Genomic DNA, 20,024 nt, shown 5'->3' with positions numbered 1-20,024 from the left:
TGCTCTCTGCTTCACTGTCTACCAGCTCTTCAAAGCAATCTTTAAATATGTACCAGCTAACCACTGAGGGGAGAAAACAAGAGGACTGTAATTTAATCTATGCTGTAGACTCCACTAGACTTGTATCTGTACAGAACAGCTATTTGAAAATTTTAGTTCACTATTGTTTTTTACTTGTTGATCAGTGTGGCAGTTAAAACTTCCTTATTATGATTTTATCTGCTTTTACAAAGTTCTAACTTATATTAGACCAAACTTTAGAATAAAGGCTGAAGTCTTTTTTTTTAATATTAAAAACATTTAGATCTACACTTTAAACTAATGCACATAATATGCATTCTCCTAAGGGGAGATGTGCTTTCTGAGAATTTTGTTGATTTGTTTTTTTGTTTTTATGGTACTGGGGACTGAATCCAGGGCCTTGCACATGCTAGGTAAGGGTTCTACCATTGAGCTACATTCCTGAGACTGTTTTTTAAGTAAGAAAAGATCTGGGGTTGGGGTTATGGCTCAGTGGTAGAGAGCTTGCCTTGCACCACATAGAAATAAAGAAAATAAAGGTCCATTGACAACTAAAAAATATTAAAAAAAAAAAAAAAAAAGAAAAGAAAGAAAAGATCTGCCTCTAGAATTTAGTATGATCATGGCATAAATACTGAAAGGTAACGCTCAAGTTCTAATGCTGATATTTTTCAGTTCCATCATTTTTCACAGGAAAACAAAAGAAAGATTTACCAGTTCTTGGTTTATATTTCACAGCACATATGAAGGGATTTAAAAAACAGAATACCTCTAAACAAATTAACACACAATCACTTCTTGGTATAAAAATCTCACATTTCCATAAGAGAATCCAGTTAACTGTTCTCCCTTGACTGAGCATTGTGTTGCTACTTGCACAGGACTACTGACTAAGCTGGCTGAGTGCTCCTACTTGGGAAAACTAGATTTTTTGCATGTTTCAGGAAACATTCAATTTGGTACCAGTCAAACAGTAAAATATACAATTCTACTCTAAATTGCACATATGCATGATACTGCATATGTGTGGCAGTTACAACAACTTCCTTATTATGATTTTACCAAGTTCTAACTTATATTAGGCCAAACTGAAGAATAAAGGCTAAAGCACATATGCAGTACCATGCACCATATAGTAATGAGCAGAACAGCTCTTGGGGAACTTAGATGATCCCCTACTTAGTCTATTAAACAGCCTCCTAATGCTATATTCACAAATGCTAGTCTGGCAGCATCATAATTACTTGGAGATATTACATATTTCAAATCTGTAGGTCCTTTCTTTATAAATTCAGATTCAGTATATATGAGGCAGAGTCCCAAAATTTGGGTTTTTAAAAATTCCCAAGATGCATGTGATACATAGTGACGTTTGGGAACCATTGACTGATCGTTGTTACTAACCCTGACTGCCTTCAAATCACCATCATTAATAAAAAATAAAAAATCTGATATTATATCCTGCTTAAAATCCTACCAATGTACAAGGACAAAATCTAATTATCTTAAAAAAGAAGCACCCTTACCTAATTCCTGTGTATCTCTTCATCATTTACCACACTGCAGTTACTCAAGAGCACCCTATGTCATTCCTTTCTGGCTTGCTCGCTCTACCATCTTCCTGTGATACTCTTCTCAATATATGGCTTAGTAAATTTACACAAGAAACTTTCAAGAGTCTGCTCATTTTTGTTTCTGGGGTTGTCTTTCAAAACTCTCTCCCAGTTGAATTGAGCATGCCAGTTATTTGGCTATATTGTCTTCCTTAACAACCCTTATAGTTTCTTGGGCATAGGAAACTGCCTCATTCATCTTTGTGTCCTCAGCAGAGATGTGTGAAAGTCTGTCTTTAACTTTGGTATTTGGCCATAATCTGGTATATGGCTTTGATTTTAGGCAAAGAAAAGCTGACTGCCCTTTATGCATTCTTTTTGGGGAATCTCTGATCTGTGCTCATCAGTGCTTTTGTGCTCCATATATTACAATCACAATTAACCAGCATAGCTATGTCAGTACTACCAACAAGGCATAATATTCGAATTTACTGTGATTACCTGGATATTGCACTTTTAAATAAAAGTAAGCATACCTGATGTAAGTTTGAGTAAAAAATCTTTCTTTCATCTCCTTATTTCTTTGCACTTCGTAGTCTTTTTCTATAACAGCCCCCAGAATAATCCAGCAATCTGTGCTTTAAGAATTCCTCTGTGGGGCAGGGTAGATGGCACATACCTGTAAATCCCCAATTACTCTACTTGGGAGGATGAAACTGGAGGATATTAAGTTTGAGGCCAACTCAAAGCTAGGCAACTTAGCTACCCTTGTCTCAAAAGATAAAAAGGTCTAGGTGGGGACAGGGAACCCAGTAGTAAAGTACTTGCCTAGCCTGAGTGAGGTCCTGTGTTCAATCCCTAGAACCGCAAAACAACAACAACAAAAAAACTCCATGCACTCCTCCAGGGAATTGTGATGTAAGCTAAAGTTTGATATCCTCCATCTTGGAGTAAAAACATCACACACACACACACACACACACACACATACACACACACACATTTTTTCTTTTATTTATCTAACATACTACCTTATATTTAGTTGGGCTCAAAGACTTGTTTAGAGGATCAATACCAATTCCGGATCAAAACAGATTTTGTTTATAGCATAAGTTAGTAAAATAATCTAAAATGAAAAAAACATTCATTTTGCAAATAAAACTTGAATGCACATTAAATACTCGGTTGTTTTCTTTCTTATGCCACAGAAATTGGAGAACCATTAGGTGTTATAGCAGAAGTTTAACTAAAGAAGGCAGCAAATATTGTAAACAATGAGGAAAACTTATTTTTGACTATAGCTAAATACACATACCATATAATACTTTGTTTAGTAAAGAGCAGTTGCTGGGAATAAGATGCTAGAGTTAAAACCAGTGACAAAAACAGCAAAAATGAGTGATTTAATAAAATACAAGGCAACTTTGCCTCAAAAATATCAATATATTTCAAACATGATCAATTGAAGAACATGATAATTGTGCAGACCCCCACCCCACCCCCGCCACCATTTCTCTGAAACAATTTTTTGAAAAATCACCTTTTAAGACCCTACTTAATGAATGCCACAAACATCAGAGTTAAGATATCACCATCTTTGGATGACAGCTGGGTTACTGGCTTTCCCAAATCGTATCACCTACTCTTAACTCTTTTCCCTTTGCAGTACAGGAGTGTCCCAGTATTCTTAGGAGTCTTGTTCTAGAAACCCCTCCCAGACACTAAAATCCATGGACGTTCAAGTCTCATAAAACAGCACAGTATTTCCATGTAACGGTGTATAGTCTTGTATCATTTAAATCATTTGTAGTATTGTATTGATTAGGGAATAATAACAGCAAGAAAAAAATCTGCATATATACATTACAGATGCAATTGTTTTTTCCTGAATATTTTAGCTATGAATAGTTGATTTTGTAGATGTGTAACCCAAAGATACAGATGGCCAACAATTGTACTTCCTTTTCAGCTTGTAAATAGTTTTGTTTCCTGTCTTACATGGTCTAAGTAAGTACTTAAGAAGGTCAGTGACATTAAACTTTGTGTATATTCAGAAGAACATGTCCTTAAAATAATTCATTTGCTTGAATAGGAAGGAGAATGTATAAGTTTATAGTAATTAAGTACCTAAAAAAAATGAAAAAAATCACATGGATTGGAACAAAAGCACAACATAGAAATCATACTCAAAAAACCTTTTCCATTTAGTTCTAAACCTTGACCATGATGAAGAGTCTGGAAATGGTGACACAGGAAACATTCTCCTGAAGCAAGAGTCTCTGTTTTTGATCTAATTAATCCATCCTAACCTATGTTACCAAATAAAATTTCCCAAGTAACCCTGGGATCCTGTTTCCCAGTCTTTTTCTTAGGGGGTTGGGATGGGTACCAGGGATTGAACTCAATGGAATTCAACAACTGAGCCACATTCCCAGCCCTATTTTGTATTTTATTTAGAGACAGGGTCTCAGTTGCTTAGCACTTCACTTTTGCTGAGGCTGGCTTTGAACTCAGAATCCTCCTGCCTCAGCCTCCCGAGCTGCTGGGATTACAGGCATACACCACCATGTACCTGGCCTATTTCCTAGTCTTTAAACATGATCAGTAAATGGCAGGACTCAGATTCCACCTGAAAACATGAAGCTACATTTTAAAATATGGTCTATGCCTTTCCACAAATTAGATATGTAAATGAATACTTTTATATTAAAAGATAAAAGTAGTTTGGGAATTTTTTTCCTTGAGAAGAAAGAAAAGTGATAGCTACTTTCAGAAAAGGATGTCATAGATCTAGTGATTTATGCAACTCCAGAGAGTAATAAGTGGGAATTACAACATGGCAGGGGTTTATTCAATAATGTTAAAGCAGTATTGAAGGCACATTCTGAGAATTTTTTAAAAACTGTTTTCATTTTGGTGACAATGTAAAAAAAAAAAAAAAAAGCATATTCTGGATCACCTACATCATCTCTACATACTTCTGTATTCCAGCCAGAAGGCTTCATTTAAGGTTACTTATGATCAAACCTGCACCAAATGATCACTAAAAAGAATAGGGTTACATTTTTTTAATGTAGTATATTCAGACTGAGGTCACTGGGCACATATCAAAGGTTCACAAGGATTATTTTGCTTTAGAAGACATCTAAATATTAGTCAGAATTGAGAAATACTGGAATAAAGAACTTTCTAATATTTATTTTTTATTATTAGTTGTTCAAAACATTACAAAGCTCTTGACATATCATATTTCATACATTTGATTCAAGCAGATTATGAACTCCCATTTTTACCCTGTATAGCTGCCCAAAATGAATAGAGGGTCTTATGAGAATGCTTTTTGTATTTCTCAGAAATTCTAAAAATAGACTGGACAAATTAGTAAACATGACTATAGATAAGTATTAAGTGATTAAACTTAAATCTAAGTCAATATTTTACATGAACTTCAGCTTTGAAATTGCATTATACTAAAAAAATTTAAAAACTGGAACATGCTCTAGATGACTCAACACAAAAAGCTGAATATTCAACTGTGGCCTGAAACATCAAAAGTGCCAAGCTCAATAAATTGGATACACAAAGATCTGTTGAATAAATAATGCACAACAATCTGTTAAAGGCTATAGTAGCCAAGGTGCTAGAGCTGTGATGAACCCTTAAAGGAAAAACAGCATTAACTATTTCACTGTTGAGTTAATGCTACTTTTTCCCTTAAATTTTTTTTCAATAAATATCGTTTGCAGATTAAATTAAATTGATGCAGGTTTGATCATAAGTAACCTTAAATGTTTTTTATTTGTTCTAATTAGTTATACATGACAACAGAATGCATTTTGACACATCATACATAAATGGAGTATAACTTCTCATTCTTCTGGTTGTACATGTTATAGAATCACACCGCTCCTACAATCACTTATGTACATTGGGTAATAATGTCCAATTCATTTTACTATCCTTCTTACCCTATTATCCCCTCTCCTCCCTTCACTCCCCTCTGCCTAATCCAAAATACCTTGATTTTTCCCTAGTGCCATCCCCATTGTGAACTGGAATCTGCATATCAGAGAAAACATTTGGCTTTTGTTTATTTGAGATTAGCTTATTTTGCTTAGCATGATATTTTCCAGCTCCATCCATTTACCTGCAAATGCCATAATTTCATTCTTCTTAAAAGCTTAGTAATATTCCATTGTGTACATAATACCACATTTTCTTTATCCATTCATTTTGTTCTGTTTTTTTTTTTTCAACATAGGTTCACAGTGGCTTAGCCCAAAGGAATAGCCTGTATTGGATTATCCCAAGGAAGGCTTGAGTGATTCCAAACAGTTTCATCAGAGTTCAAGGGAGTGAAACTCCTCTGAAAACTACTTATCAGATACTATAATAATATGAATATAGTTTCTTTATATGAAATCCTTACCTTTTCCAAGAACTGTTCTGAGTATTTCACATGGGTTAATATCTTGTTTTATCCTCATCACAATCTTATAAGAAAATTATTCTTATCATCCCAATTTATAGATGAGGAAAGTGAGACCTAGAAGATGATGCAACTTGTGCAAGGGCACACAGTGAGAAAGTGGCACAAGTAGTACAGCCCAAGATCTGATCTTAGCTTTTACTATCTTTTTCTTAAGGAGATGAAATGAAAACACTATTCCATAGAAGAGAATTTAAGCTTCCCAAAAGTTATGGCAAGAACAATTTCAGAATGACTATGCTTGAAGAAGCTCTATAGAATATAATTTCAGGTGATATGCAAAAACCCCACAGACCATTATTAAAATAACAGCATTGATCAAGGGTCCTCTGTGTGAGGTGAAAATCTACATGGCAGCCAAATAATATATAATAAGATATTAACAAGTAATCAGGAAACCCCGATCACATAGTTAACAATAGTCCAGGCAGGGTAAATTGGTATTCTTCCAGGAAACTGATACAAGCACACTAGAAGACAAAGTGGGTACAGATGTAGAGAAGCCACTTACTATCTTTTATACCATAGATATATTATTTTGTATTGCCTGTCAGCAATACAAAGATGCTAGCCAGCATGCAGAGAGCAAAGATACATAAGCAAAGTAATATTTAAGACAAAGGCAGGGATTACACTCTGAGAACATCATTTAAAATTCTGTATTTAACTGTTTCTTATCGCAAAGTTAGGCTGTATGAGCCAGTAATTGCATTTCCCCCCTTTAAAGTATTCTGAGTTGTGCTTTGTAATTATAATAAAAAGAATCCTAATATACTTACCAAGCTTCCATTTTGAAATTCAAAAAGAACATTAATGATAAGAGTTCAAGATGATACTCAAGTACTACTAGAGCATGTACAATAGTTCAAACTTTCCAAAAGATAAACAAACAATAGTAGTGAAAGCTTTAAAATTTACACACTTTTTAACCCAGTGACTTTATTTTTTAGAATTAAGAAATAACCATCAACTATACGCTATTCATCATAAAACTGTTAATAAGGGAAATATTAGATTCAATTTATGTCCCAAATAGGGAAATGATAGGACATTTACATAATGCAATATCTTTCAACCTTTAAAACTACTACAAAGCTGGGCACGGTGGTGACACAGACTAATCCCAGCAACTCAGGAGACTGACACTGGAGGATCACAAGTTAAGAGGCCAGCCTGGTCAACTCAGCCAGACCCTGTCTCAAAATAAAAAATAAAAAGGACTGGGAATGTAGTTCAGTGGTTAAGTACACCAGGTTCAATCCCCAGTGTGGTAAACAAAAAATTTTATATTTAATGGCAATGTAATAGTACTTAAATGCTCACTACATAAGTAAGTCAAACATTTTTAGATAAGCCTTCAACAATTCCACGTAAATCATTTCCTTAGTCATATTCTTTATTTCCTGAACAAACTTCAAAAACCTGAGAAAAATAGTAAAAAATAGAGTCTTAGAAAGAATCTGTCATTGTGATGTATTCATAATATCTTTTCCTACTTCGAGACCAGACTTAAATATAAAGGTAATAATGGGTAAATAGATTATATTTAATATCTAAAGACTACTAAGAGCCATATACTATACTAACCACATACATTATTATCTAATTTAATCCTTATCACAATCCTACAAAATTTTAAGAATCTTTTCCATGCTTTTTAGACTGCAAAAAAATGTAGATGTAATTTTTTTTTAAAGTAGAGTAAACAGAGGCTGAGATTGTGGCTCAGTGGAGAGCACTTGCCTAGCATATGTGAGGCACCGGGTTCAATTCTTAGCACTGCATATAAATAAACAAAAGTCCATTGACAACTAAAAAATATTTTTTAAAAAACACAATAAATAACCCTAATCCCACAGTTATTGAAACACACATATATGTATTTGTAGAAATAAGATAGAAATAGTCACCAAAATACGGACAACACTCTTTTCTAGGTAGTGAAATTATAGGTAATTATATTTCTTTCTGAATTCCTGTGGTTCTCAAGTTTTTTCCATCCACCAAAAACTTTCAAAGTACATTAAATGTTTTAAAAACTAGGTTAGCCAAATCAAATTATTTTTAATATATCCAGGGAACTCCTATTTAAATGCCATTATAAAGCAATAAGAATAATCAATCAATTCCCAACTTTATAGCAGGTTTTATTAAAACAGAATACACCTGTACCTAACGTCAAAAGATTTCTTTTAAAATTAGTTTTAGTATCACCGTATGGCAAGAATGATAATAGGTATGATAAGGTTTAACTGCCTGAAAAACTTTATGAATAAAATCATGAAGCAAATGATATTATCTATGGAAAAAGAGTGATGCTATGTCTGTTATAAGCATGGGAGAAGACAGTGGTGTCATGCCTATTCTTATTCATATCTTTAACCAGGGTTTAAGTACATTTTGTGAAGAAAGTAGAAAGTAATGGAATTTTCATACCTATATCAAGGAAAGTCAAAGGAGAATTATTCTTTAACTTTTTAATCAATCAAATCTCAGAAAAGACAACTGAATAAAAAGGAGAAGATACAGGTGAAGTGAAACACGAAGAAAAATTAAGGTGAAGCAAGAAAAGGCTCAGACATAGGAGTGAAATGGCTGAAAGAATAGATAGGTCAGTCTGGACAAGACAGCTTAAAGGTTGTGAGAAACACTTTGTAGGTCTGATATAAAGATCCTGTGGTTCATTCCAAGAATCCTAGAGAGAATGTGGGCTCACTGACTTTGCATGGGAATATCAAAACAGAAGAAAACAAATGAAAAATTGTTGAGGATACACTTCTTCATCACCAAACTTAAGATACCTATATCATAGATCTGAAAAATAAATGTGCTCTTCACGGCATTCAACACAAGATTTATGTTATGGTATATATTTAACAGATTTTTAAGACTCAGGGATTTTTAAGCTTATTACCATCTTGGATTACATCTACTAAATAATTTACAATCATTGTCAGTAATAAATTTGATCTCTAGCTAGAGATCATCGTTTATGCTTCAAATTATAACTACAACATTATATAACTGTTAAGCCTTGGAAACTCGGGCTGGGGTTGTGGCTTAGTGGTAGAGCACTCGCCTAGCATGTGCAAGGCCTTGGATTCGATCCTCAGCACCACATAAAAATAAAGGTATTGTTTACCTTTACAACTACAACTAAAAATAAATATATATTAAAAAACACTTCGAAACTCAAAATCAGGAGGAGTGAAGATTTCATATTAGACACTAAATGATGTTCATTTATACTACTAAAAAACACTCAAATGGCCAGGCACAGTGGCACATGCCTGTAATCCCAGATAGTCAGAAGGCTGAGACAGGAGGATAATGAGTTCAAAGCCAACCTCAGCAACGATGAGCACTAGCAACTCAGTGAGGCTCTGTCTCTAAATAAAAGACAAAATAGGGCTGGGGAAGTAGCTCAGTTCAAACCCCAGTAACCCCCCACCTACCCAAAAAAGCACTCAAATGATCTTCAAAAAGATATTCTCAAAACTGCCAAATATTGATTTAGAAAGGGGGAGATTTGGTGGATCAAAATAATAACTATTAATAACTCTTAACAAAAAAATTTTTTTGCAGTGCTGGTGATCTAACACAGGGCCTCAAGCATATTAGAGGATCACTCTCCCACTGAGCTACATCCCCAATCCCAAAATTCTTAAAGGCTATATAAACTTCAGAATAATGCTGATGATGTTAGCCTCTATTAAATAGTTCTTAGGGAAATTTTAATTTAAAACTTCTCATTCTTTGGCAAACCAGTCTTGGTATCCTATGATTATTAACATTCACAATCAAATGTCTTATAAGATTAAAGAACCATTAGGCAGTCATCCAAAATTAGCTATCAAAAGCCTTAATATTTAAATTTAAGGTCTTTGCATTCCTGATTATGAACTAAGATCTTCACAGCAATTTATACTAACAAAAATTTTAAAAACAGTGTCTAATACAAGGTTAATAATACCAAAGATACCAATGGCAAACACCATCATACAAATATTGACTAAGCATTATTTTAAACACTTGTGCTAACTTTAAGACAGTTATAGACAAAAAAACTAAGACACAGAGACATTATATAATACAGAGAAGGTAGGCCAAAACTAGCTAGAAACAGAACTAGGTTCAAATGCAGTCATTTTACTGACATCAGTGCTTTTAGTCATGAAGCCTCTGTAGTGCCTCTAAGCTTCAGTGGATCAAACTGATATTGGAAAACTTTTAAAATGCAAAAAATACTCATAAAAAGTGAGAAAGGATATAAAAGTACATCAAATAGTATTATTTTAGCTAATGAAAACATGCATGTACACACACTAAAAAAAATGGAATATGGGAAAAGTTAACTGGTTATCACTAAGTGATAGAATTATAAGCATATTTTTTCTGTATTTACATTTATATTTTCCCAATGTTTTGTTGTGATTTTGAATAGATAAAATTATACGTACAAACACGCACGTGCACGCACACACACACACACACACACACTCCCATCTATGTTCATTGTGCCTTGCTCATAATGGCAATACATTCGAAACATACTGCCAGAAATAGACACCTATAATTCCTATTCCAGAGACTGAGGCAAAAGAATTACAAGTTTGAAGCTATCTTCAACTTGGCAAGATTCTGTCTCAAAATAAAACTTAAAGAGGGCTGGGAATGTAGTTCTGTGGTAGAGAGCCCCTGAATTAAGATAGATTAGATCCCAAGTGTTCATCAATTGGGATTGACTATACAAATTATGATATATCCACACCAAGAGATACTCAGCTATAAAGAGAAAAAGTAATTATTATACTAGCAACAAAAGGCAGCCAAGACATAATGTTAAAGGAAAAATGTTAAAATGATAAATGAAAAATGTAAAACACTTGAGCTAGGCAGAACAAATTATGTTCCAAATTATGTATAATAAATTCTATAAATGAAAAGGATCTACTAGAGACACATTAAATTATTAAGAATAATTCTTTGATCAAGGCAGTAGTGGTGATTGTGGTGGTAGTGGTGAAGGGGACTTTTAATTTTTACTCTATATGTATTTATAGTTAAATACTTTTTACAATGAGAACAGATACATGTATCATTTGTATAATTTTTAAAAAGAAAAACTATGTATTAATAGGGCAATGTTCAACTATTTTTATAACACTACAAACAAGGGTATGTGTACATTCACTTATGTGTGAACAATATTCTCTAAGAAGGGCTGCACTGCAGTCAGGTTATATGAAACATAAAGGCTAGACCTGAAGTGTATCTAAATTCTCTATGAGATTCTGGAATTTTATCATTTTACTATAATAGAACTGAACCAGATACCTTCCTCAAGGTTGTAAACAGGGCACAAGAACTATTAATTCAAACTCTGACACTAAGGTTGTACTTAAACAATCTGCTCCATGATGACTCTTCCAGTAGATTATGCATTTTTTGAAGAACATTTCCAGTATGGTCATGTTATATTACCAGCACCAAGCACCTGTAGAACAATAGCTATCATTTATATTTCATTTATTACATGTTATATAATTGTTTTAAGGATACACAGTCACTCTTAACATACTTCAAAGAAGGATATTGAGTTACTTTCAAGGCAACCAAGTACATGTTACATAGCTATATTTATTAAGGAAATATGTTCTCCAGCCTGGTTCTAATAAGTACTGAAAATATCAAATGGATAATAAAAAAATTAAAATTCAAGCTGTGTGCAGATGGCACATGCCTGTAATCCCAGCAGCTCAGGAGGCTAAAGCAGGAGGAACAAGAGTTTACAGATAGCTCCAGCGACTTGGCGAGGCTCTAAGCAACTCAGTGAGACCTTGTCTCTAAATAAAATACAAAAAAGAGCTGGGGATGTGGCTCAGTGGTTAAGTGGCCCTGAGTTCAATCTTAGATACCAAAAACAAACAAAACTTAAAATTCAAGATTGAAGACTGTTCTAAAGTAGCAGACAGATTCTCAACCTGAGAAAAATTCCTAAGAAAAGGTAGATACAGAACAAAGGGTAATGAATACTTTAAAAGAAAAAAAAAGCATCCTTCAAAAATATTTTTGTGCATTCTTTGTTTATCCATTTATTCATTTATTCATTCAAATATTAAGAGCTCACTGTGTGCCAGTATTCCCTTTTATATCACAAATTTCAAATTTCAGTCTATTTGGGATTTTGCCCATGGAAACATATATCTGATTTTATTGTGGAAAAAGGGATCAATTTAAAGAAATTTGCTTTGCATTTAAATCTACAAGATTCAAAAGTACAGAAATATATTCCAACCCTTAAAGACTTTAAGTTTATTACTTTAAACCTTACATTTAATTTTACTATAGTGTTTTTCACTTAGAAAAATATATTCTCACAGACTATTAGGAAAATGAAGGAAAGAGAGAGCATGTGTAACTGAGTAAAGACTACTGTATCGATAGACATTTTCATATTAATGAACCTAAACACATTGTGACTTTTAAAACAACTAAGTGAAGAAGAAAGTAACTTATGTTCCATCACTGAATTTTCCCATTTACAAAACAATACATTTTCAAAATCATATCCTGAAATAATCTTTATGTTTAATATTATGACCTAATGAAACTTAAAAATGAAGAAACACTCATATAATGATTGTTGAAATTACCAGAAGAACTAAAAGATAACATCTGAGGATAATTTGTAAAAATGTTGCTTAAATTTGTCTTAAATATTTGAAAACAAAGTTACTAAGTAAATGGACTTTATCCACAAAAGAACAATAGAGGTGTACATCATGCACTACATTATACAATGTAATTTTTCTGAAAAAGTTCTGGTTGATCAAACCTGAGTCACCAGAAAAAATTTAATTCCTACTATAGAGGTGCTTAATATCGTTTCTGTTAAAGTTTTCCACTGGCAAGCATTTTTTTTTAAGTTATCTTCAAGTTTGCTGATTATTAACAAACACTAAAAACACAATGATTTCAATATATCCATCAGGATAAACAAAACAAAACATAACAAATGAACCAACAAAACCCCTACAACCACACATCCAAAAAATCAGAAAATAAGTGCTGGGGAGGATATGGAAAAACAGAAACCCTTGTGCACTATCACAATATAAACTGGTGCAACTGCCTAAAAATATTAAAAATAGAATTATTACATGGTCCAGCAACCTCACCAGAAACATATCCAAAAGAATTGAAAATAGGACCTCAGGAGCTGGGATTGTAGCTCAGTAGTAGAGCACTTGCCTATCATGTGAGAGGCAATGGGTTAAATTCTCAACATCACATACAAATAAATAAAATAAAGGTTCATCAACAACAGCAAAACATTTAAAAAGAAATAGAACCTTAAAGAGATATTTACACACTCATAGCTCATAACATCACAATAGCCAAGAAGTAAAAACAACCCAAATATTTGGTAATGAATAAACCATATGGTACATATAAATGGAGCATAATTCAGTCTTAAAAAGGGGATATTATGACACATGCTACAAGGATAAACCTTGAAGACTGTCCTAAGTGTAATATGCCAATCACAAAAAGATATAAATTGTATGAGGTATCTAGAATAGTCAAATCTGCAGAAACAGAAAGTGGATGCCAGGGACTCCAAGGAAGAGGAAAATGGGAGTTGTTCCATGTGTATAAACAATATGTTTTACAAGATAAAAAGTTTTGGAGATTGATCATACAACAATGTGAATATACTTAATCCTATTGATCGCACACTTAGGATGAGAAATTTTGCACTAATGTGTTTTTAATTTTAAAAAAGCAACATCATCACTTCAAGAGCTATAGCAGGGGAACTCATGGGGTAATCACTTAACTTTTATTTTTATTTACTTGTATACTGGGTATTAAGCTCAGTGTACACTACCACTCAAGCTACACCACCCACTACCTCTTTTTTTTTCTCCTCCCCATTTTTGAGCCAACTTTCAGAGGCTGACCTCTAATTTGAGATCCTCCTGCCTCAGCCCCCCAAGTAGCTCTGATTTCAGGCATGTGCCACCACACCACGTTTGTATTTAATAAGTTCTAAATTTTATATATTAAAATCTTCTAAAAGAATTATTTCTGGCAAATAGCTGTGGCTTATTAACTTTCATTGCAGAAAACATCAATATCAAACTCAATGCACAAATAGTTAAAAAAAAATTAAGAATGGTTGATTTAGGGCTGGTAAAATGCTTAGCTCAGTTGGTAGAATACTTGCCTGGCATGCACAAGGCCCTGGGTGCAATCCCCAACACCACAAAAAGGGGGGGGGGAGAAAGAAGAAAGAATAATAATAATAATAATAATAATAATAATGGTTGATTTACTCATCAACCTTATTGAACTCCAATTATTTTATGTTTTGTAGTGCTAGGGGTAGAACCTGGGACCTCCTGCATGCCAGGCAAGCACTTTCCACTGAACCACACGCCCACCACAAATAGTTATTTTGATCCTTGAAGAGACAGAGGTGTATAAATTATTTTTTAAATTCTAAAACCAGTGGTTAATTTAAACATTCTTACTATACTTTTACCAAAAATACTGATCAACAAGAACACTGGCTTGTCTTACTTTCATATTCTTTCTAATCCTACAGAACAAATCAGAAAATACAAAACACATACATCACAAGCCACAGAAGGTTGGGTAAAATCCCCCAACTGAATAACTAGTCCTAAAGTGAAAAGAAAACAAACTTTCTTCCTGTAAATTAAAATTAATTTCTTGATAGGAAACCAATCCAAAAACACATTTAATAATAAATTATTTGCATCTAGTTGAGAAACAAACTGTTTCAAAAATCTTAATTAAGAAAGGAAGAGGGTATTTCAAGTATCTACTTTATTAAAAATTGCATTTACGGGGAGACATTTATGTAAAAGCTCAGTAATTTATAACTTTAATCTTGAACATCCATGCATGGAAACATTTTACTCTACCACCAAGGATCATAAACTATTTTGAGTTCTTAAAATAAAAGAAAGATCAGAGACTAACCCATCTTAACCTCCTACACATCATTCTTGACATATGACAACAGAACATAACCACAAAATCTAAACTGAGCCCAGACACCATTAGAGCCACAAAGACAATGGAAGTTAAAAGGTAGAAAGACTGGACCTTCTCTAAACTGCACAAGGTGCTTTGCAATGGATAACAGGAATGAACTGCAACACTAAAACGACTGGAGAGTTCTATAAACACATACCAGTAGAAGAGGGCACCAATATAGATTTCATACAAACTAAGCCACAAAAATCAAATAAAAAATATAAACTCGAAGCCTTGCCTTGAGAAGGAAGTCAATGGTCTTAACTCTGGAGAAATTAAAAAACAATGGACAGTTTTTCTACCATCTAGGTGCTTCACTGGCAGTATTTTGTCACATCATCTTTAACAAAAATTAATATTTATAAAATTATCTAAACTTTGACATCAGAACAAATAATGCTTTAAGTTAATATCAGTTCTAAAACTGTAACACCTTGCACATATCTTGATGAAATAAACAGCATGACTAGCACACATCATGCTGTAAATGTCTGACTATTAGTTCAGAGTAAATTCAAAGTAGCCCATTTTTGGGAGAAAACATTGGTGTTAAGAGGATGCCTAGAATAGATCAGATGCTCAGGAAAAAGAACTGATGCTAGGTACCAACATGGCCCAGAGATGTACTGCTTTAACAAGAATCCAATGTTAGCTTTTTCATTTTTAAGAGCTATAGAAAAGATGAAGACAGAAAAGAAACTAAAAGAAATATTTGAAATGTTCTGCAAAAATAAGTTTTAAGTGTTGTTGAAGTGAAAAGTAGAACATTAACAGGTATCACTTATTTTTAAGTACACAAGTGTTATCAAGATTTCTATTCCAGGCATTCTCATTCTAAATGCTTAAAATAAATTACTTCATTTAATCTTCACAATAACTGCTAAAACAGTTATCATCATCATCATCATCATTTCAAAAGGAGGAAACACGTTTCAGAAGTATTCACTAACATGCCCAAACTCACAAGTGGGAAAGGCTGGGATGCTTAACTAGAGGTATCTACCTCCATATCCTAAGGTCGAAACCACCAGACATGCAGATTCTTCAAACAAAAGGAAAATCAAAGTGAAATTGTAACAAGAAAAAAGTTTACTAACAAATGAAAAAGCTTCTCAACTTTTGATGGATAGAGTTAAAAAAGGAAATTCAGAAATGGCTATTAATGGCTATTCTCAGAGATTTTACTTTAATGATCCAATAACTATTTGTTTTGGAAAACTCTGAGAGAGTTTGGCCTGAAGCCTGAAACAGAACAATGAACCTCTTGACATTCCTTTGAAATCTAAAAATCTATAAGAATGTGCTTTTAAATAAGTGCAGCCCTAACATGAAATGCTCCATGTTAAATCTATTACATATTCTCTATTCTGATTTCTTTCAATTTCCCCAGGTTTTGAGTTTTCTGAGCCTTCTTTAAAACACAAAATTGTTTTCCCCATCCCAACTTTGATAACTAATTTAAACAGGGTAAGTGGCAAGAAGAAATTCCCCACCCCTCAATTTCTTATCTTTCAAAAAACCTTAGTTACAAAAGGATAGCTTTAATAAGCAGCATCTAAAGGTTGAGAGTAATCATCACCACATACTGTTGTTTTTTTAGTTACATTAGGAACTTCTATATTAAGAAATATAATCCCATCTGGTCATCTGATCCGAGGTTGCTAAATTTTCAAATGAGAAATTTGAAAATAATAGACGAGTCTGAGGAAAATCTGGAAAAACTAATTTAGAACTGGGGCTGATGCACAGCAGCTAATTCATTCATTCATTCCTTTTGAGCCTGTTTTTAATATTCTTAACTGATGAATGGCAAAGAAATGAATACAATATTGCATATAAAAAGGGAAATGACTGGTGTATAACAATGCATTGTACTAAAAGGAACTCAGCATATACTAAGGAGAATAGCCACTACCTACAGGTAATCTGCCTTTGGTTTACAATACAGCAGTCTCGTCATTTCATCAAAAGCATTGTAATCACTTCTGCGATATTAATTGCAATTCTGGTAACTTGAATTACATCTAGAACTGTTTGTTCACTTTTTAATTTTCTAAGGGTTTTCTTTGGTGTGCATAAAATGATAACTTGAAACCTTCATTGAATAAGAACCAAGACATGCAATCTACAAAACAGCAAGAATATAAACAAGTTTATCTTCTGCTGATACTGATAAGAGAAGTTAATCTCTCCCAGAAGAGTGGAAGGACTTAACAGTAAAGCCAGTGTACTAACCACAACTCTCACTATAAATCTTGAATTCCTTAAAATGATTTCCTCAAGGTTAAAATTCTTAAGTAGACAAAACTGTGTGTAAGGGGCGGGGGATCGCTCTTAATACCACTAACTGGAATCACAATTCTTAATCCTTCTGTAATGTGCTTCTTAGACTCAAACCTCATTAAGTTCTACAGAATGATTACTTACTTAGGATGTGTGTTGAAGATACATAATTCAGTTTCAGGAAAAACAAGACAGTCGTAAAAAAAAATTACGACATTTTACTTCTGTATTTCGTTTGCTCTAGACATATACTATTTTTTTCAATCTCATTAAAATTGTTTGCTTAAGTTTAAACATTTTCACTACAATATTTTCAAGAATGAATGAGGCTTATATTCATTTATAATGTCTGAACTCTCGTGACAGGTGATACAAATGTTAAGTATCCAATTGTGAAGTTATGTTTAAAATGTTGCTATTTTCCCAAATTCCCCTCCCTTACTGTGACTGAGACTAGGCAAGTTCTTCAACGCAATTAAAACAAAACGAAACAAAACCTGCACGTGCAAACTAAAAAGTTAGCATCTTAAAGCCATCGCAATAAATCCCTAATGCACAAAGGCAAAGACACCCTCCGCGGCTGGAACAGATCATAGGCGACCACGCGAACCCCTCGGTCGGGAACCAAGGCCCCGACCCCACAGGGAAGCCTACGCCGGCGCGCAGGGTCCGCCCCGGGGCCGAGTTTTCAATGGAACTGGAGAGGATGGGGGCGGGAAGGAGCGGAAGCTCGGGGTGCAAACGGCGACCGAGCCGCGGCTCATTTGTCTTCCCGGGGTTTTCAGGCTAGGTAAAGTCCCCTCCGGACCGGGCACAGAGCAAGCTGGGTTTCGGAGGCGGCAGGGTGGGCGGCGCAAGGCCCCCGCGGCCGGGAGTGGGGGCGAGCAGAGCTCGGACCCCAGCCCCTGAAAAGCACTTTCCAGGCGTCTCCCACCCCCCACGACAAGATGGCGACGTGGACAGCGGGGGAGCCCGGCCCGCGAGGTTGGGGGAAAGAGAGGGGAGGGGAGAAGCAGAAACAAAAAGGCCTGCCCCCCAGGAACGCCGAGGCGGGCCGGGGAGCCCAGGGCGGCTCGTGGCGCCAGCGGAGAAGGCGGCCGGCCGAGGGAAGGGGCTTACTTTTTCTTGTCGTTCGCGCCTCCGGCGCCCTCCATGGTGAATCGGTCCCCGCGATGCCTTCACGGCCGGCGGCCCCCAGGCTCGCTCCGGCCTAAGCACTGACTCCCTCCACACGCGGAGAGAAAAGAAGCGCAAGTCCAGAGGTGGGGGGGGGGCGCGAGGCGGGAAACCCCTCGTGAGACCAGAGGTGGGAGGAGCAGGCGGCAATCACAGGGATCCAGGTCCGGCTCAGCCTCTCCTCACGCTGCTTGTCAAGGCCAGGCCCAACGCGCTGGCCGAAACCGCGACGAAGACGGTCCTCGCGTCCCCTCAGACGAGGCGGCTCTGTGCACTGAGGAGCTGAGGCAGCGGCAGGGGGCGGGCAAGGGCGGAGGCGCGCTCGGGCGCGCGGGGAGGGGAGCGGAGGCCGAGGAGCGCGCCCGCCCGCCGAGCCCGGCGCGCGCTCCCGCAGGCCCGCCTCACCTGAGGGGTAGGCGGGTTCTCCGAGAGCCAATGGCTAGCGGTGCAGGCGGCCAGTTCCCACCCCAGCCCACATTGCCCTCAGCCAATCAGGAGGCGGTCAGCTGAGGCACAGCTGGGACGCTCTGCCTCGTTCACGTGCTCGTCTGTGTGCAGCTGGGAAGGAGAGAAAGGGGTTAGGGGTGCGGCTGAGCCGGAGTCTGGGGACTCTGTGCCTTCTTCTAGGGAAAACAGTGGTTGGCTTTGGGAGGCGCTGCTGAGAAGGGATTCGGTTGCCAAGTCCCAAGCCTGCATCACATTTTCCTGCTCTCAGTTCGGTAATATAAGCTTCCCGCTCTCTTTCTCAGCGCTGATGCTGGACTGAATTGCCCGCCCAGCTCTTCTGAATTTCCAATTGAAAAAAAAAAGCAGACTTTGTGTCGTGGCAGCAAGCCTTCTGGTGTCTTTGTACAGATGTGTTATGGAGGAGTAATTCCTTGCTAAGATACCCAAGCGCGGGCCTGTGTCAACCAGCTCACTCTGCTGTAGAACACTGAAGAACTTCTCAAGTCCATTAAGTTTTTCTGTAACGAAGATTGATTACTGAGCAAATACTAATTAAAATATAAAACAAACAAATGCCTCTTGCTCTAAATCCCTCAAGGAAAATAAAGTTACAGGTTTCCCTTAGAATCTTAAACTATTCCCTTAAAATCTGAAACTGTTTTGAACATTTACAAATAAATGATTTTAGCACTAATAAATTTACAACGTAAGATTGAATTTCAGGGAAATAGTTTAGATAGACTTTTATTTTGCATTCTTGTCCTTCTTAAAAGAGCCAAAGATAATCTTAAATGAACTCGAAAAGAGGGAAGACTATGTTAAGTTTGAGACTTGCCTTTTTGAATTAAGTTAATTATGTAGAGGACAGAGGGGAAAGGGACTACCCAACCAGTTTACTTGATAAGGGGGTATTGCCTGTTTGCTAACATGCCTTCACAAGATACTGAATAAAACTTAATCATTTTTTGGAATCATACATTTTA

At 35.8% G+C, this 20,024-nt stretch overlaps 1 protein-coding gene and 1 long non-coding RNA gene across 3 annotated transcripts in view; one reads left to right on the top strand and one right to left on the bottom strand.

Moving 5' to 3' along the window:
* Positions 1–18,967, bottom strand: part of Hif1a (hypoxia inducible factor 1 subunit alpha) — a 45,310-nt gene extending 26,343 nt beyond the window's left edge. Inside the window, exon 1 of one of the 2 annotated variants that reach the window (XM_013357468.4) lies at positions 18,538–18,967. In XM_013357468.4, coding sequence (XP_013212922.1) covers positions 18,538–18,572 — 35 coding nt within the window. In that variant the 5' untranslated portion in view covers positions 18,573–18,967. 2 annotated transcript variants of the gene reach the window in all.
* On the top strand, positions 18,124–19,758 carry LOC144377808 (uncharacterized). Its single transcript, XR_013438976.1, has 2 exons — positions 18,124–18,208; positions 19,344–19,758. It is a non-coding gene; the product is annotated as an uncharacterized LOC144377808 (long non-coding RNA).
* Positions 19,759–20,024: the final 266 nt, after the last annotated feature.

The sequence above is a fragment of the Ictidomys tridecemlineatus genome, chromosome 5 (genome assembly GCF_052094955.1).
Source record: "Ictidomys tridecemlineatus isolate mIctTri1 chromosome 5, mIctTri1.hap1, whole genome shotgun sequence".
NCBI classification, from domain to species: Eukaryota; Metazoa; Chordata; class Mammalia; order Rodentia; family Sciuridae; genus Ictidomys; species Ictidomys tridecemlineatus.
Note: the sequence above shows the minus strand (reverse complement) of the source record. Positions and strands in the feature narration are given on the sequence as shown.